The sequence below is a fragment of the Ciona robusta genome, chromosome 9 (genome assembly GCF_009617815.1).
Source record: "Ciona robusta chromosome 9, ASM961781v2".
NCBI lineage: Eukaryota > Metazoa > Chordata > Ascidiacea > Phlebobranchia > Cionidae > Ciona > Ciona robusta.
In genome coordinates, this window is record NC_143243.1 from 3,474,032 (window position 1) to 3,490,798 (window position 16,767).

The 16,767-nt window shown below is 35.6% G+C and overlaps 2 protein-coding genes across 3 annotated transcripts in view; both read left to right on the top strand.

Moving 5' to 3' along the window:
• Positions 1 to 10,122, top strand: LOC149730919 (integrin alpha-D-like). Its single transcript, XM_089885207.1, has 12 exons — positions 1 to 145; positions 379 to 788; positions 3,043 to 3,122; positions 4,755 to 4,906; positions 5,342 to 5,462; positions 5,836 to 6,010; positions 6,460 to 6,532; positions 7,230 to 7,372; positions 8,072 to 8,177; positions 8,769 to 8,883; positions 9,337 to 9,419; positions 10,102 to 10,122. The coding sequence occupies exons 2-12, from the start codon at positions 562 to 564 to the stop codon at positions 10,105 to 10,107; spliced, it is 1,281 nt and encodes a 426-aa protein (XP_089741333.1). The 5' UTR covers positions 1 to 145; positions 379 to 561; the 3' UTR covers positions 10,108 to 10,122.
• The window catches only part of LOC149730920 (integrin alpha-X-like), a 25,617-nt gene continuing 18,280 nt past the window's right edge, over positions 9,431 to 16,767 (top strand). The window contains exons 1-11 of one of the 2 annotated variants that reach the window (XM_089885198.1): positions 9,431 to 10,436; positions 10,683 to 10,777; positions 11,085 to 11,242; positions 11,863 to 11,998; positions 12,543 to 12,685; positions 13,769 to 13,885; positions 14,200 to 14,336; positions 14,698 to 14,891; positions 15,529 to 15,599; positions 16,162 to 16,289; positions 16,575 to 16,717. In XM_089885198.1, coding sequence (XP_089741324.1) covers positions 10,264 to 10,436; positions 10,683 to 10,777; positions 11,085 to 11,242; positions 11,863 to 11,998; positions 12,543 to 12,685; positions 13,769 to 13,885; positions 14,200 to 14,336; positions 14,698 to 14,891; positions 15,529 to 15,599; positions 16,162 to 16,289; positions 16,575 to 16,717 — 1,495 coding nt within the window. In that variant the 5' untranslated portion in view covers positions 9,431 to 10,263. Of the gene's footprint in view, positions 10,437 to 10,682; positions 10,778 to 11,084; positions 11,243 to 11,862; positions 11,999 to 12,542; positions 12,686 to 13,768; positions 13,886 to 14,199; positions 14,337 to 14,697; positions 14,892 to 15,528; positions 15,600 to 16,161; positions 16,524 to 16,574; positions 16,718 to 16,767 lie in introns of both variants that reach the window. The other variant, XM_089885197.1, reaches the window with a different exon arrangement.

Sequence of the window (16,767 nt, forward strand, 5' to 3'; positions counted from 1 at the left end):
TAACAACCGCGCATCCTGGCGCTCTAGTAGTCTATACTCTATGCTATTAGCAGGAATAGAGCGGTTATCAATTAAAACATGTTTTAGATCGGTTCAGATTAATGTACTACCCGCGTCAGGAGTGAATTATTAAGACAGTGAAAAAGTACGTAAACCCTGACTATGCCATGAAGTATACACAAACGTATAAGTGTACTGCTAGTCTGCTACCAAGCATGGCTACGTGTGGGCAGCATGCACCAAGCGTCACTGCACGTTCCGCATGTTAGTAAATGGACGAACCACGTATGCAATAGAGATTAAAATGAGTTTTCAAGCTTGCATATAACGCAGTGTATATTATCTCAGAAGTTAAATAATATTTGTTGCTTTCAACAGTAAAACAAAACGAGAAAAGCAAAAGATTTAACTGGTAAGCGCAGGGCTGTCTGCTGTCGCACGTTCAAACTACCAAAAGTGCGCGAATTCAAAAGCGGAATCGAAGTGTCATATTTCTACTACAGGCGGCTGAACCGAAGTCTGAATTCCACTTTATCTTGCAATACGAGAAGTGGTTGAAGCATGGATAGATGCATTTTATTATGCTGTTGGACTATACTACATTGTACATTGTCAGTAAAAAGTTTTAATGTGGAAACAAAAGCGTTACGCTACTTACAATCACCAGTAGTTAGAGCTGTATCTAATTCAGCTTCAAGTACAAATCCAGGACAGATACCAAGCGGGACATCACCGTCTTATTTTGGATATGATTTTCACCTTGGAAAAACCGGCAACCAGCAGTTAAGGTAGGACCGAATCATTTAGACAGAAGTTAATATATAGTAGGGTGAGATATAGATGAGACACTTTTTCATCCTATTTTCCCATTTCATTTAGCGTTAAACAAAGAACTATCAAAGAATTATAAATCAGTATTGTGATAGGTGTGTCCTGTCTTCCCCCTATCCTACTATGTCGATATAACGTCCGAGTTTTGATTGAGTGTTTTATAACTCTTTACATTTAAAAACGGGAAGAACGCTATATATTCGAGGTAAAAAGCTCATGTTTTATCAGCCAATCTGTCAAAATTGAATATTTGTAGAATTGTTAACCGTATATACCCACGATTTTAAACAGAGTGGTTAATTGTTAAAACATGGTTACCATTTACATTAGGACTTCGACTAGTAGTTTCCAGATGGTATCATTAGTGTGGTTAACGACAAAGTGTATCAGTTTATTGAGGAAACAGTATCAAGTTAAAACGACTATAGAGGCGCTCGCAAAACGGCTTATGTTTGGATTTTCTTTCTAAATTTCCACTGTTGAATGTAAAGATTAGCAATCGATTAGATTGTACCAAGACCAAATTACGATTGCTGAACGTAAAGCTAGGGTAATTTCGATAACCGTTGCACGTATAGCAGCGTTTTAAGTAAAAATGCATAGCCGGCAAACTTGTACCAAGTTATCCCAATTAACTATGGTAACATGCATATTGTAAGCATGGTACATTACTTATTGCCGGTATATTCAAAGTTATTGGGTTGAAGGCATTTCGTAAAACTTTACTTAGGGTATCCGGATATTGCTTCTTAAATACTTTCTACGTACATGTCACGATATTCATGAAAAGGAATCAGTCATGCACGTTCAGACAAGCGTTGACGTCACCTCATTCACTTCCTGTCAAAAAGACTGACACAAATTAATAGATTAAAAATCAATATATACATATATAGTACGATGGGGAAGATGGGACACCTGTGTTTTTTGTCTTTTTTCTCGCCCATTAAAGATTAAACAACAAACACAGAATTAAGTAACCATGGCCCGGCGACTCCAAAAGAGCGTTAATTGATAAAAAAAACATGATCAAGAAATTTGGGTTAAAGTGTTATCGGTATCGTATCTTTTTACACAGTATAACACATACGTCACCAAAGGCGACTGTTTTAATTCTTTACTAGTACCAGCAGCAGTACATGAATCCCACATTCTGTTTGTTTATTTCACGGTCCAGACTGAATTGGCTAATGAATAAATTCAATGACCCTTTTAATTGGTGTTTGGAATCTGTTCAAGTTCCCATTCGCTCATTGAAAACAGTAACCATTCGTAATTCGCATTTTATTGACTCACAATCGAAAGCAACCAAATTGACATAAAAATGTTAGCGATTTTTACCTATTCGCGAAACACCTATGTATGTTTTAAACCGAAATATAAAACCACATGTCACATAACAACTTTTGTTTTGTCGCTATATATATTGTCTATTCGTTAACTTTAAAATATCTTTAAATTTTCGCCTTGCCGTATTCAAAGAAACAAATAAAGTTATTATTAATATTATATTACATAAGTGATAATAAGCATAAAGCCATATACCGTGTCAAAAACATGAAAGTATGCATGCAATTTACCACCAACAGTCTTGAAGTTGGCCAGCTATACTGAAGTGCTTTTCGCACAACGTGACGAAACGCTGTGACTAATGACTGTTCCGTCAACTTCCTTAATTAGGGTTCGAGTGTTTCAAGGTCTACAGCATTGCAAACTATATTTCCACTTCTATTTTTTACTGTAACTAATTAACGATTTTCAACGGAAACGGAACTAATAACCGGACCCTGTATGTCAAGCCATATAGGAATACTGAATGAGGACAATTTTGATCGTAATTAGCGGTGACCATACATGTACTCACATATTGCAGCTACGTGCCATACCAGCATTTCTGCCTCTACTATACCAAATGTATATACGCGTATCATTTTTGTTTTGTTTGTAAAACACCCGACGTCCTACTTTTTGTGCATATTCGTTTTTATTATTTAAATCTCTTTCCTATAATCGGTAAAACAAAACGATATCTATGTATTTACAGATGGTTATAAAATATTCCTTAGATGTTAACAAATATCATGTTATAGTATATCTTTTGACAGTCGACAAAATTGTTTTGACCACTTTTTACCAATATATTTATTATTCAGCTTTGACCATTCTTTTGCTATAGGCTATAAATCTTATAACAGTTGATTATATTTTTAGATTTACAGTCGGTGCCCCAAAGTCGATCGATCCTTCCCAGCCATCATTACAAACAACACCATCTGCTTCGGCCGCACCAGGTAAACTATATATTTATCCCATCATATAGTATAGGCTGGGGTAAGATGGGATATGGTTTCATTCTGTTTTATCGTTTTTAATCAAACATTTCTATTACCCCACCCCCGCGACTAAAAAACAGGTTCGTTAATTGTTTAAAAGACGGTGAGGCAAATTGGGATATAGGTTTTAACGGTATCCCATTTTAGTCCACACACAGTAGCCTATATTAGTTTTGTTTACTTTAGCAAAACCTGTGCATAACAGTATTCCTATGGCGTAATACGTCGCCATTCTTTGATTGCGTTGTGTCATGTGAAATTTAATAAAGTTAGTGAGAGTACCATATTATCATGTTCGCGTGCTGTTATTGGAACATATATGTGGAAAACATCCATTCGTATCGTTTGGGCAACGAAGGCGACAAACATAATACTCTGGGGTAAGATGGGATATTGTTAGCATATATCCCAAATTCCCTATAATAATGATTTATCAAGTAACCAGACTCTTTTAAAACCATAAAAATATTGTTATATAATTCTTTACATATTCTTTATTTACTACTAAATTGGAATATTAAAGAAATTGGAAACATGTCCCATGTTACACCACCATATAGTATATCATCATATTAATTTTAAGATACGGACTTAAGTAATTAAATTGATATCCTAACAATCGAAATTCTCGCGAAAAATGTTTTTGTTATTATTTCAACAAGCGATTAAACAGAGTTTGAGATATACTTTTAATGTTGTATACTCTACTTCTATTTTCTTTATTAATTTTATAATTATTAGTCAAATGTTCATTTCATATCCAAGTGCCGGATTCCACGCTATAATATTTGAAGATATTAATAAATATTATAATGATATTAGGATATGCTGTATGTTTTACTCGTTGAATAAAAACATCACAATATTTTAGCACGGAGTGTTAAACACGGAAGTATAAACACAACATCGTGCTTTACAAAATATAGGTATTATTATAACTTCAGTGGTTGCATGTCTTGTTATGTTGCCAGCAATACCATCACGCGTGTTGTGACCTTATTTTGATCGGGACACTGTGTCGCGAGACGTGGCGTAAACAGAAACAGGGGTTTAAAGAGTCTATAGTAGGATGGTGTAAAATGGGACGTTTCTGTTTTCTTTTTTCGTCTCATTTAATAGAAAACAAAGAATTTAACGGAACTAAATATTAGAGGTCCCGTGACTCTGATCACATATTGTTAATTGTTTAAAACACGGTCAGGGCATATGGGATTTAGGTGTTAACGGTATCCCATCTTACCCCACATTACTATATCACAAAATTTCGACATTGCTAGAGATAGATTAACTTTTTTAAACAAGAACTTTTAAAAATAACGACAATATTGTGTCATATCTATTGGCTGTAATGTATGTAACACATAACAAACCTTGTGGTGCATGTACTTTTTTAAAGTAGTAAGGCTGCAGTAGCATTGTTTAAATATTTTGTTTACCACCAAAAGGAAAGATAAAAGAGGTTGAAAAAATGTCCCATATTACCCCAGGCTACTGTCTATATCCCATACAATTCCTAACTCTTTTGCAAACAAATATAGAGCCAGAGAAAGGTAAAAAATTAAACCCTTTAAATATTTTTATCAATAACAGCGACGGGAGATTTACTTGAATGTCCAGTTTCGAATTTATTTTCATCGAATCCACCATCAAGACCAGCGTGTAACTCTCGTAACCCACCAGGAGCCCAGAGGGGAGACGCTTTCGGATTAAGCGTGGATGTTTCGCCAAATGGAAGGCTATCGGTATGCTATATAAATCACATACAAAGCAATTAAAGTGAATATTTTTTTTTGTTTTTGAGTAGATATAAATATTTTGTATAACACTTTTCGGCCCGCTTTATTATACCATAAGTCATTATGGCCATTAAATACTGCATGCTAAAATAACTGTTGATTGTTTATTCTGATATAGTACAATGAGGTAAGATGGAATACCGTTATTCCATATTTCCTGATCGTGTTTTCAACATTTAACAACACTCTTTTTGAGTCGTGAGGATACGGTTATATAATTATTTACTGTTATTTCTTTGTTTATGACCAATTGAGACTATAACAGAGAATGAAAACATGGCCCATTTTACCCCACACACTACTATATAGTCTATTTTAAACAAGCACGCTTGAGTTCTTCTACACGCAACCTCAGTGTATATACACAGCATAATTTTTCAGGCATGCTCACCCACCAAGCAACAAAACTGCCCACCGGATTCAATATATTCTCCCGGTTATTGCTACAACAGTATGAACCGAGGCTCTACGTGGGCTCCTGGACCTGAGACAAATAAGATAAGTAAGCAAACATTGTGATGTTTAATCTAAAAAAAGGTTTTGCTGTTGTATTGAAATACAGGTGCCGTGGGTTAGCGGTTAGAGCACTGACTTCGTAACTGGTTTCGATGCTCAATGCTGCTACCATTGCGGGCGTGTGTTCTTATACAATACACTTGACGGTCGTGACTATAACTCAGCTGTTATAACTGTCGTATCGGAAGCAATGAAAATAGATCAAAATAAAACCCGCATAGTTAGCGTGGTAACTTGCAATACAGGGCTGGATATAACAAGACATCATGACATCTGTATGCTATAACGACTATCGTGGGCTTACTGGAGTGTGGATGAATAAGTGATGTCTTTCATATACTTATCTATATTTTCTGCAGGATGTCCTATTATTGATTTGGACATGTTGTTTGTGCTGGATGGTTCCGGGTCAGTTGGAAAAGATAATTTCGAAATCGTAAAAAACTGGACAATAAAGGTTGCAAACAGCTTTGATATTAGTGATGGCTACACACAAGTCGGGGTTATTCAATATTCACATTACTGGGCAACGGAGTAAGTATTGTTCTCTAAAAAGTATTTTTTGGGGTGCAACACGCTTTTTAAACGTCGTTTTGCTTTTGACTTTTCTTCTGAAGTGTTTCGCTGTCTAGTGCTGTAGTTTAGACTGGACAAGGGATTGTTGTTTGTATCGTTGTAATTCTACAATAATGAGATTGAATGCTTAGCGTGGTTACTATGAAATATCCAGTCACGTGGTACAAATATAGAATTATATACTGCGTAATATAAATTCATAGGCATTACATTTTCGTTCTTTAATGAATATGATTTTCAAAAACATTCTAGTAATTATAAAACTGTATCCTCGTGAACCCCATGGACCGTTGTTAATTGTTTAAAAAACAAAAAATTTTAAATATTATGCGCTAAAGGTGTCCCGTCTTCCCCCATGCTACTATATATAATATTATGTTTACACTAACTTATTTTATTTTATCCAGACCATTAGACAAACAGTCTTACATCAAAACTGAAGTTCCGCTTGGAAAATACCGCAACAAACAAGAGTTTAGTGTAAGTTTATATTATGTAGGTTATTTATAGACAACGTTTTGTGTCGAAAATATGACATCCCCTAGAGGGCAATAGATATGCAACAGTAAAGTGTCGACCTATTTGATCGTACACAGTTGCAACGTTTGTTGCTGTCATCGTACTCACCAAGGCTGAACTTGAATGCAACTTACTTTATCCTCGCGTGGCCGAAAAACGACAGTCGTTAAACACGGGTGCTATGTTTTATTCACCTCGTGTCAGCTTACGAGTTACCTTTTACTTAATGGGTGATTACTTTTTTCCCTTTTTTATTTGTGGCTGATAAGTTAGCCCATTATAGTGACCACTGGGTTGGAGCAACTGAAGTGTCTTGCCAGAGCAACTGTTGCTCCGGTGCTAAATTGGGCATACTAACGAAAAACCTGTTTCGTTTGGTGGTACCTTTAGATCACATTTGGGCATTTCTATCAATACACAAGTTTTATTTTTTGCTGGTATGCCCTCTTTAAACAAAACCCACCGAATTGGTGTTGGAGAAGCTTTACAAATATTGTAAGACACTTAAAACCCAGATTACTAAAAAAGTTTTTTATCTGAATTCATGTATATACGGCTTCGGACGCTTTAAGATAGCTGTAGATGGTAATAACGTACCAGGCAAGATTAAACACACAACTTAAGCTGTGCAATGACTTTTATTCATATATTTGTATAGGCAGCAGTTCGCAACATATCGTTACATGAATACACAACATACACTGCGCATGCCCTAAACAAGACGGTTTTTGATTTTCAACAATCTAGTCGTTGGAATCGACCGAAGACAAGTAAAGTTCTTATCCTGCTGACCGATGGATTGTAAGTGAAATAATTTCAAACTGAATAATATTTTTTGTAAAAAATCTTCTAGCATTTTTTTGTTTGTGGTCTTTTAAGACTTTAATACCGGAAGATCTCTTAAGACTTGTAATATGCCTGGCATAGCAACAACATGTAAATATGATTGATATTTCGATTAAATTTGCAATCGTTTATTTTATCTGGCTTCTCTTTCATTTCTAAGAGTTATTTAAGCGAAAAGGTATAATACTGTATTTGTATCCTAATGTACCTTATTCTTTGTCTTAACTTTTAATTTTTGTATTCTCAATCATTTAAATCCACAAATTCAAAAGCAATATATATTAGGGTGGGAAAAGACGGGACTTTCTTAGTACTATTTTTACGTACATCCATTTCACCATATGTTTCGACTTCGGAAATATTGGGCACTGTGTGCTTAAGGCTCCCGTCTCCCCCTACTATAATTTTAAGGTTAATAATGAGCTAGAGAATAAGAGGTTACAGGGTAAATGTCTTAGAAAGGTGTATACTGTACAAAGTGTTGCTCTGGGTGTTGCGATTAAAGTAAGTTATTTTTTTAGCTTTCGAACATAACTTCGAACTGAAAGCTTTCGTTGCATCGTTATACTGTATTATATATATAGGTTTGAAACTGTCTAACGCAGCGTATACTCGCTATATGCAGTAATAATAATGTTCTTTTTTACGTCCCAGGTCCACTGACAAACAGTTGCTACCATCAAGTGCAAATTACGTTAGAAGTTTAAATATAACAACCTTCGCTGTAGGAGTGGGTGAGGCAAACGAAAAAGAACTACAGGTTTCTGATTAGTTAATCAAGTTTACACACATTCCTTGGGCGTGTGGTCACGAATACACTGTCTATAGCTATACTGTCAATACCAAAAAAGACCCCACAAATTATATTATTCACGAAGTCATTGAGTTGGTAATTCATCAATACACGAGTTGTATGAAATATTTCGTACATCCGTATACATTTCTACCAGTCCGGTGCCTTTTAATGGTTAGATGCTTGCAACGCATAACCGAAATTGTACCTGGTTCGACACTCGGAACGGATGATACCGGCTCGATACCGATACTGACATCGTGGGCAAGAAACTTAACGCACATTACTCCAACCCAGTGGTGTTTTATTGTTTCCTAAATTGCCAGCAATTACAAAAAGGAACCTCCAAAAATAAGTTACCCAGAAATTTACTTTGCGTTGTGACATGTAGGTATACGAGGTAAAAACAGTACAGTGTTATAAAGACTGTCGTTACCCTGCCATGCAAAGTAGATAAACAATTTACATTCCTTTAAACTATAAGTTGTCCAGTCACGCAAAGTGCCAATTATTCATATTTAACTTTCAAAAATTTTGTAATATACGTTTACTTAACAGGAAATAGCAAATGGACAAGGAACAAATGAACGTGTTTATTACACATCGAATTTTGCTGGTTTGAACAAAATTGTCAGTCAATTGAGATCTGCCATTTTAAATTTCGTTTTGGAAGGTAAGTGCAATGGGTAACGATGAAATAAAATATTCTTTATTTTATTAGTCAGTGTCATTGGCCATATTTTACTTCGAAAGTAACAATTAATGTGATAAAGATTAATATAGTGGGGTGGGGTCGTGGGGAAGACGAAACACCTTTAGCACATAATATCCAAATTTTCTGCTCGTGTTTTAAACCATTAACAACGGTCTATGGGAGTCGTAGGGATATAGTTTTATAATTCTTTGAATATTCTTTGTTCACTACCAAATGGGACGTAGAAGTAGAATGAAAAGGTGTCCCATCTTCCCTAACCTACTCCATTACATTAACTGTTACATTTACAGTAAAGCGACAGTAGACATACGAAAAATCTCATCTTATAAACAATAGTCTACTAAATCGTTCTAATATTAAATAGTTATATATACTCAAACAAATATTGCTAATGTGTTTTTTTTATAACAGGTGCAAACGCTAACTCTACTGTATCAGCATTTGGGCGGGAACTTGGACAAAGTGGATTTTCCATAGCTTCGGGAAAACGCCCGGTAAAATATGTTTCATTCTTGTTACATCATCATTGCATGTTTTTTGTTAATGTTTGCATGATATTGAGTGGTGTGCAAAGCCTAGAGCAACTCGCCTTTAATGTGATACAATGTACTTGGAGAATATACAGTAAGGTGGGGAAAGATGGGACACATTTTACCTCTATTTTCTTGCCCCGTTTAGTAGTAAACAAAGAACGCTCAAAGAATTATAAAACCTTATTCGTACGACTCCCGTAGACTGTTGTTATTTGATTTAAAACACGATCAGGATATTTGTATATTATGTGCTAAAGGTTTTCCCCCCACCCTACTATATATAATATATACCAACCAATACAGTGGCTCTGCATACCACTGTACATGCCGCATGTTGTTTTGTGTTGTGTGTGAAAGTACTAGTTTAGATATCTGAAGATGAAAACTTCCCACAAAATGAAAAAAAGGTAAGCAATCATAGGTTATATTGGTATAGTGCAAACAATATAGTATTGCGTAGAATACGACTTACTGTGGCCATAGCACAATGGTGTTACTTTAGTATGATCAGAATCTTTTAATACCGATTTCCATAACCCGATAACGTATACAATAATTTAAAACTTAATCGTGACGTATCTGAAAAAAGGAAAGCACCATATAATGACGTCAAACGAACACAAACTTTTTATAAATTTCCCAGCCTTAAAAGAATCGGAATGTGAAAGGAACTACTGAATAGGTTTCCTCAGTGCGGAACCAAGAGGGCAGGCTAAACGTATGACGGGTTGTAATGTTGATAGTATATACCTGTATTGTAGGACCGTTTTAACTAAGTCTTTCTTGTATTACTACATCAGGAAATATGTTCGAGTTTTCAGTGACGTGTTTTGTGTTTTTGCATTCACTTCATGTATATGGATTTAACTTAGATGAGGAAGTAGTTCAAAGAGATTTCTCAGGTTTCGGTGTGAAACAATCGTCCATTTATTTCGGCTACACCGTTTCTCTACTTAGCACAAGCAACCATGCACAGGAGTAAGCGCAACACGTATTATATACTAAGTAACGTATGGTGATAAATGTATGGTGATAATGGTGATAAATACACACCTAATTATATTTAATTAGCAATTTTTCTTGTGCTTACTATTGTGAATATCCCAGTCGAATATTGATACCATTGAAACCTTATCTTGAAAAGCTTGGACGCCAAACTGGATTCGAAACAGTATCAGCACTTTATGTGTATATAACATTACTAAAACCGCTACTTTACAACAGGTTGTTCGTCGGCTCTCCCTTTGATAAAATACAAACCATTAATGATAAACAACTTGCTTATCGTGAAAGGTCGACCGGGAATCTCTACAGATGCGGTAAGAAACATTGAATTAATGTCACTTACCTTATCATGGCGTGGCGGGAAAACGACAGTCATTATAAAACAGGCGTTCTGTTTCATACCCCTCGTGCCAGTCACATTTGTAGCTTTGTGTCGTGCCAATACGCCCATAATAGAGGCAGCGACAAGCCTTGTAACAGCTTAGTAAGAGCCAGGCGCAGTAACCACTGTGGCATATTTTGCTTGCTTGAGTTACCTAAAACTGGATGTCCAAAAAATGCATTTGGTCTAATTTTTTTTTTAATGTTAAAGCAAAGTAATATAAGTTTGCAACATCGCAGGTGATTTAAATCTTGATAACGGAGTCACTTTTGTTCATCGAAAGAATTGTTCCATCGTATCCACCTCCCAAGAAACATCTGTTGCTGGGAATCTACTTCAAACACTCACTATGTCGATGGTGGGGGCGAGTTGGGACGAAGGTCAAAGTAATCTCGTTGTAAGATTCAGTAAAATAATAGTTTTAATTGTTTCTTCGATTACGGAAGCGAAGATTTAGAAATATTTTAAACGAAAAGACAGGATATAGCGACAAAACAACAGTTGTTAAAACACGCCTACAGCTAAAAACATGTTTACGTTTAATTGGAAGAAAATAAGCGTAGTCTCTATAAACCACAATGCAGGTCTATATCAGTTAAACTCTTTATCCCATCAAATTGGTATGTAGGAAACACGTTTAACGATCATTGCTCCAATTAACTCGACTTAAGGGTTGCCCCAACTGTAAGATATTAACAAAAAAGTAAAAATATATATACAAGTTTACGTGGTAACTCGAAAACGGATATAAAATAAAACATCTTGTGGTATAACAACTTTTGCCTTGCCTAGGTGATTCATTCATAATTCATATTCTGTTACTTCTGCTACCCAACATATTGTAATAATCATTTAACCGCTTACGAAACGTCGGAAATACTGTACGTTTTTTATTCGAGATCAGCCGTTGAAAAATTATTCATAATTCAGTCAACAATAGCCTACAACTTAAACTTATAAGCGATTCGTTAAGTTTTGGGTGAAGTAAACCTTATGTAATACAAATGGTTACTTTAGGTTTGCAATAATATGTGGACAAGGAACTGTAAAGATGCCTACAAGACAGAAGGGGTTTGTTACGTCACAAATACAACTTCGGAGCTCAACGTCCTTAATCGACCAAAATGGAAACAATTATCGCCATGTAAACGAGGTGAGAAACATTTATTTAACGTAACAGGATTCGAGGCTCAGCGCTGCTATGAGTTTCGGGGTATTTGTTCTTGGATAAGACACCTAACGGGGGTCCCTTATGGCTTAATTATACCTACAAAGTTACATAAGTAAAAACTCGTAAGCCGAAACGAAATGTATGAAACGTAAATACGTACACCAAAGTGGAATGCATATATTTCTATTCTGTATAGATGAGCTACTGCAGTGAGACATGCAAAGGGACCTTAGTTTTAGGCTGTAATTGGCTCGTTACCGTCATGCATTTATTTGGTACAGATCAGTAAAGTTTTCCGCTATAAAGCGTCAGGACAACATCTTTAATTGGGGTGGGGTAAGATGGGACATGTTTTCATTGTCCCTGTCGTTTTTTATAGTAAACGAAAGGTATTTACAGAATTTATACCTGTAGTTTTGTGACTAAAGTAGCGTCGTTAATTGTCCAAACCTGACCAACAAATACTGCGTTTAGGTGCGAACAGTATCCCATCTTACCCCACTGTACCAATTATTATTGTTTTCAGAATGTTACAAGAAAATGATCGACTTTATGTTTGTGGTTGATGGCTCCCGCTCTGTCGGGAACGAAAGTTTTGAAGTTGTCAAACATTGGATACAACAAGTGACAAGTGGATTCGATATTTCAAGCTCGGTGCAAGTCGGAGTTGTAAGTCATGTTTGGCATGCTGTGGGTTGCAATAATACCTTTTATTGGTTTCTTCGATTACGGTAGCAAAGATTTTGAAATATTTTAAACAATATTTACATTTAGTTTGAAGAAAATAAGCATGGTCGCTACACCTAGCAGACAAACGAGCCGTTTCTGCTTAATTAAGTTAAACTTCTAGTAGAAACAAAAGTATGCATAAAGACACAACCCATAGTCCGCTTTAAACAGTATTAAACCTATGATTGGGTCACGATGGAAAAACAAATCTACTGCAAAAAAATCCCAGCAATAGTCCACAATAAACTGATACAGCCGCACACTTGTAAATTATCGAATGTTATTACATGACGTAATTCTGAAGCGCGCCCACGAATCTTAATAGGCCAGTGGTTAATATGACATTGAATAATTTGGTCTAGTGTCGTTTTTAATTGATTGGAATACAGCGCATTGTCAACTTGGTTCAGTAAAATATCGTTATAGGTCCTTGGGACGATTACAAGCATTGAATTACGTATCTAAGATTCTAATGATCACGAACATGAGTCTTGAGAACCGAGTTCACACACACATGGTCCAGTCTATACTTTAACTGACCTAACCACCACGCCTTCCGTGATTCGTTTTTACTGACGCTCTTTCCCAGTACAAATTTATATCCATAGCGTGTTGTTTTTTTAAATAATAGGATCGACGAATCGACGCTACTTTTTTCTAACATTAAGCAAAAAATGAAATATTTTATGTTATTCTTTTTACTGACGATTAACTGAAACTTTAATATGCTAGATTATGTGTGAAGCAACTACAACATATGTGAAGTAACGGTTAAAAATATGCCACTGCGGGATACTATTATAGCATCTATATTATAATACCCGTATTTCCTGATCGCATTTTTACTTTTAACAAATTGCAACGCTCTGTTAGAGACGCGAGGCTACGGTTAAATAATTCTGTACATACTCCTTATTTATTACTAAATGGGACAAGAAAATAGAATAAAAAGTCCCAACTTACCCTATCCTACAATGTATTGAGCCATTGTTAAAACTAAACCCCTTCTATAACCACATACAGGTTCAATATTCCACTTACCAATACCGGAAAGTTGTCCAACCTTTTATAAAAACGGAAATCCGTTTGGGCGAATACAAAGACCACATATTGTTTGATGCAGCTGTGGATAAAATAAAAGTAAGTAAAAATTGTTTGTGGCAAATTGGGCAGAATATGTCTGGTTCGACACTAAATACTAGTACCGGCCAGGACATTAGGGGCTAAATTGTGTATATTTTGGTTGTGTGATTGGATGGAAAAAGATGAAACATGTTTTCATTTTATTTCTTCGACCTATTTGGTAGTAAACAAAAAATATTTAGTAATATTATAAAATCGTAGCCCCGTCACTCTAAAATGGCATTGTTAATTGTTCGGTGTCCCATTTTACCCCATAGTAGTACATTGTTCATTTAATATCTTATTTGCTTTAACTGAAAACGTTCTTGTAGTACCACGATCGGAGTACGTTCACTGCTTATGCTATAAGGAAAACTGTCAACGAAGATTTCAAAGGAAACATGAGCAGGTATCCTGATTCCCGACGAGTTATGGTTCTCCTTACAGACGGACAGAGTACTGACAAAGAGTAAGACGGTGCTTGGCATATTACACACTTCTTTTAAATGATGAAAATGGTCCCATCTTCTTTTCTCCTAATAAAAAATGGAACACCTTTCCATTCTATTTTCTCGACCCATTTGGTAGTAAACAAAGAAGTTTCAAGGAGTTATAAAACTGGACCCTCAAGACTCTCACAGACCGTTGTTAGTTTTTTGAAACACGATCAGGATATTTGGATATTATGTGCTAAAGGTTTCAAGCCTTTCCCCACCCTACTATTTCTCTGATAATATATTATATATGGGTGATGTCCAACAATGGAATGTAAACCTAGCTTGACCTGTTACCCCAATTTCTATGAAATTAAATATATACATATATTTCAGAGACTTGTCGTCTGCTGCAGCAGAAGCCAAGCAAGAAGGAGTGGAAACTTTTGCTGTGGGGGTTGGGTCTAAGATTATCCTAAGTGAACTTGTCTTGATAGCTGGTTCACCAGATAAAGTTATTACTGTCAATGACTTTAATGAATTGCTAGGAATAGTGAACCAACTACAAGGAGATATACAATTACTAGACGGTAAGTACAGCATTTTTTTTCAGTCAAGTTAAGCATATATAAAATACTGCGGGGTAACATGTCTACCGTTTGTATAAAATCCCGTATTTCCTAATCGTTGTTTTAACAATTATTAACTCTCTTTTAGAGGCTTGAGCAAACTGGTAAATAAGTCGGTAAACTTACGTCATTTTGCGACCAAAATTGATGATTAAAAACATGGACCATCTTTACCACCCTACCATATTACATAGTATAAAAAATGGTTTTGTATAGTATCCACTTTAGGGTGTAGGGGTGTACAATAAAAAAAAAACAATGTCTACTGCTTATGCATATGTATTATATTAAGGTGGGGTAAGATGATACACATGTTCCGTTTTTTTTTCTTGTCCCATTTGGTAGTAAACAAAGAACATTAAAAGAAACATTAAACTGGATCCTTACGACTCCCACAGACCGTTGTTAATTGTTTAAAACACGATCAGGATATTTAGATTAATGTATTAAAGATGTCCAGTCTTCCCCTATCCTACAATATGGTATAATGTTTGTGCAAGTAAATATTGTATATGTACAAGATTAACTAGAATAACGGCTCATATTTCAGTACTATTATCATCGCATTTTGTTTACATCCCAATTTCACCCACCGTAGGTACATCAAACAATGAAACCAACAACGATCTCACACAATGTCAAGCTGGTACATCATCAACATTAAGTAAAGTGAGTTTGTTTTATTTCCTTCATGCATGTTGTGCATGAAGCTGATTATTTTACGTTCGGCGAAATTGACGCTACAAACTTATTCGTTGCTCCGCAAACTGCCTTTATTTTGGTAGTAGATTGAATAAGATAGAACATTTTTTATTTTCTTTCAAGGGACATTCGGAAATATAGGACGTTATATAGTAGTTTGGGGGAATGTGGGACACGTTTTTAATCTTTTTTTCTCGTCCCATTGGAAGTAAACAAATAATGATTACAAAACCGTATCCTTATGATACCCATTGAACGTTATTGTTCAAACTCATCAGGATATTTGAATATAATGTGTTAAAAGTATCCCATATTCCCCCACAGTATTATGTGTGCTAAAAAGTTCCCATTTTTTCCAACAATATATATGTGACATACCCAGTAAAATGGAGATAGGTTTATGCTCGTGTTTTAGTAATAACATGGGTTTATATGTTTCACTTCCATCCGCGTACTGTGCGATACGGGAGTTCTTTTAACGTAACGTACTCACATGGAAGCACATTTCGATTCATTCATGTTGTATAAGAATGAAGTTTCGTCATTTCCTCTTCTATTCAAACTTTCTCTCCGGCGTTTGGTAAACGATGGTTTCAAACCTGAAAATCAAATTCATATTTTCCACAGGGATAACTTGCATTGCTGTTTTGTAGCAAGGTCAGTAATGGGCAGAAGGTTGTTATTATGGCCAGCGTTTGGTTTCGTGTGTGAAGTATTGTTAGTAGTTAGTGGATTTAACATTGAAGCGAGTGGTAAAACTGACCATCGTTTTACGCGAGCAATTGAAGCCAATACATTTGGTGAGACTCATCAAAGTTTTAAAGGAACTTCATATTTCGGTTACCAGTTGTTTCTGCAAGTAATTAACGACGGAACAGAAGACACGATACAGTCGGTAATTTCTATTACTTTGGAATAAGTTATTTTAGAATGGTTTTACAGGTTAGCTGCAGGTGCCCCAACAGAAGAGGTCAAAACTTACAAAGACACAGACAAGGAAGATGGAACTGCAATAATCGAACCAATACCGTCACTAAGAGCTGCTCTGACATCAACTTCGGCCATGGGCGCGCTATATTACTGTGGTATGCTGATGTAAAAGGAATTTTGATAACAACTTTACTAAACAAATACT

Coding starts and splice junctions, on each gene's coding strand:
- LOC149730919 (XM_089885207.1), top strand. CDS start 562: ATGGATAGATGCATTTTATTATGCTGTTGGACTATACTACATTGTACA. Junction 4,907..5,341: donor CGCCAAATGGAAGGCTATCG/GTATGCTATATA, acceptor ATAATTTTTCAG/GCATGCTCACCCACCAAGCA. Junction 8,884..9,336: donor TTTAAATTTCGTTTTGGAAG/GTAAGTGCAATG, acceptor TTTTTATAACAG/GTGCAAACGCTAACTCTACT.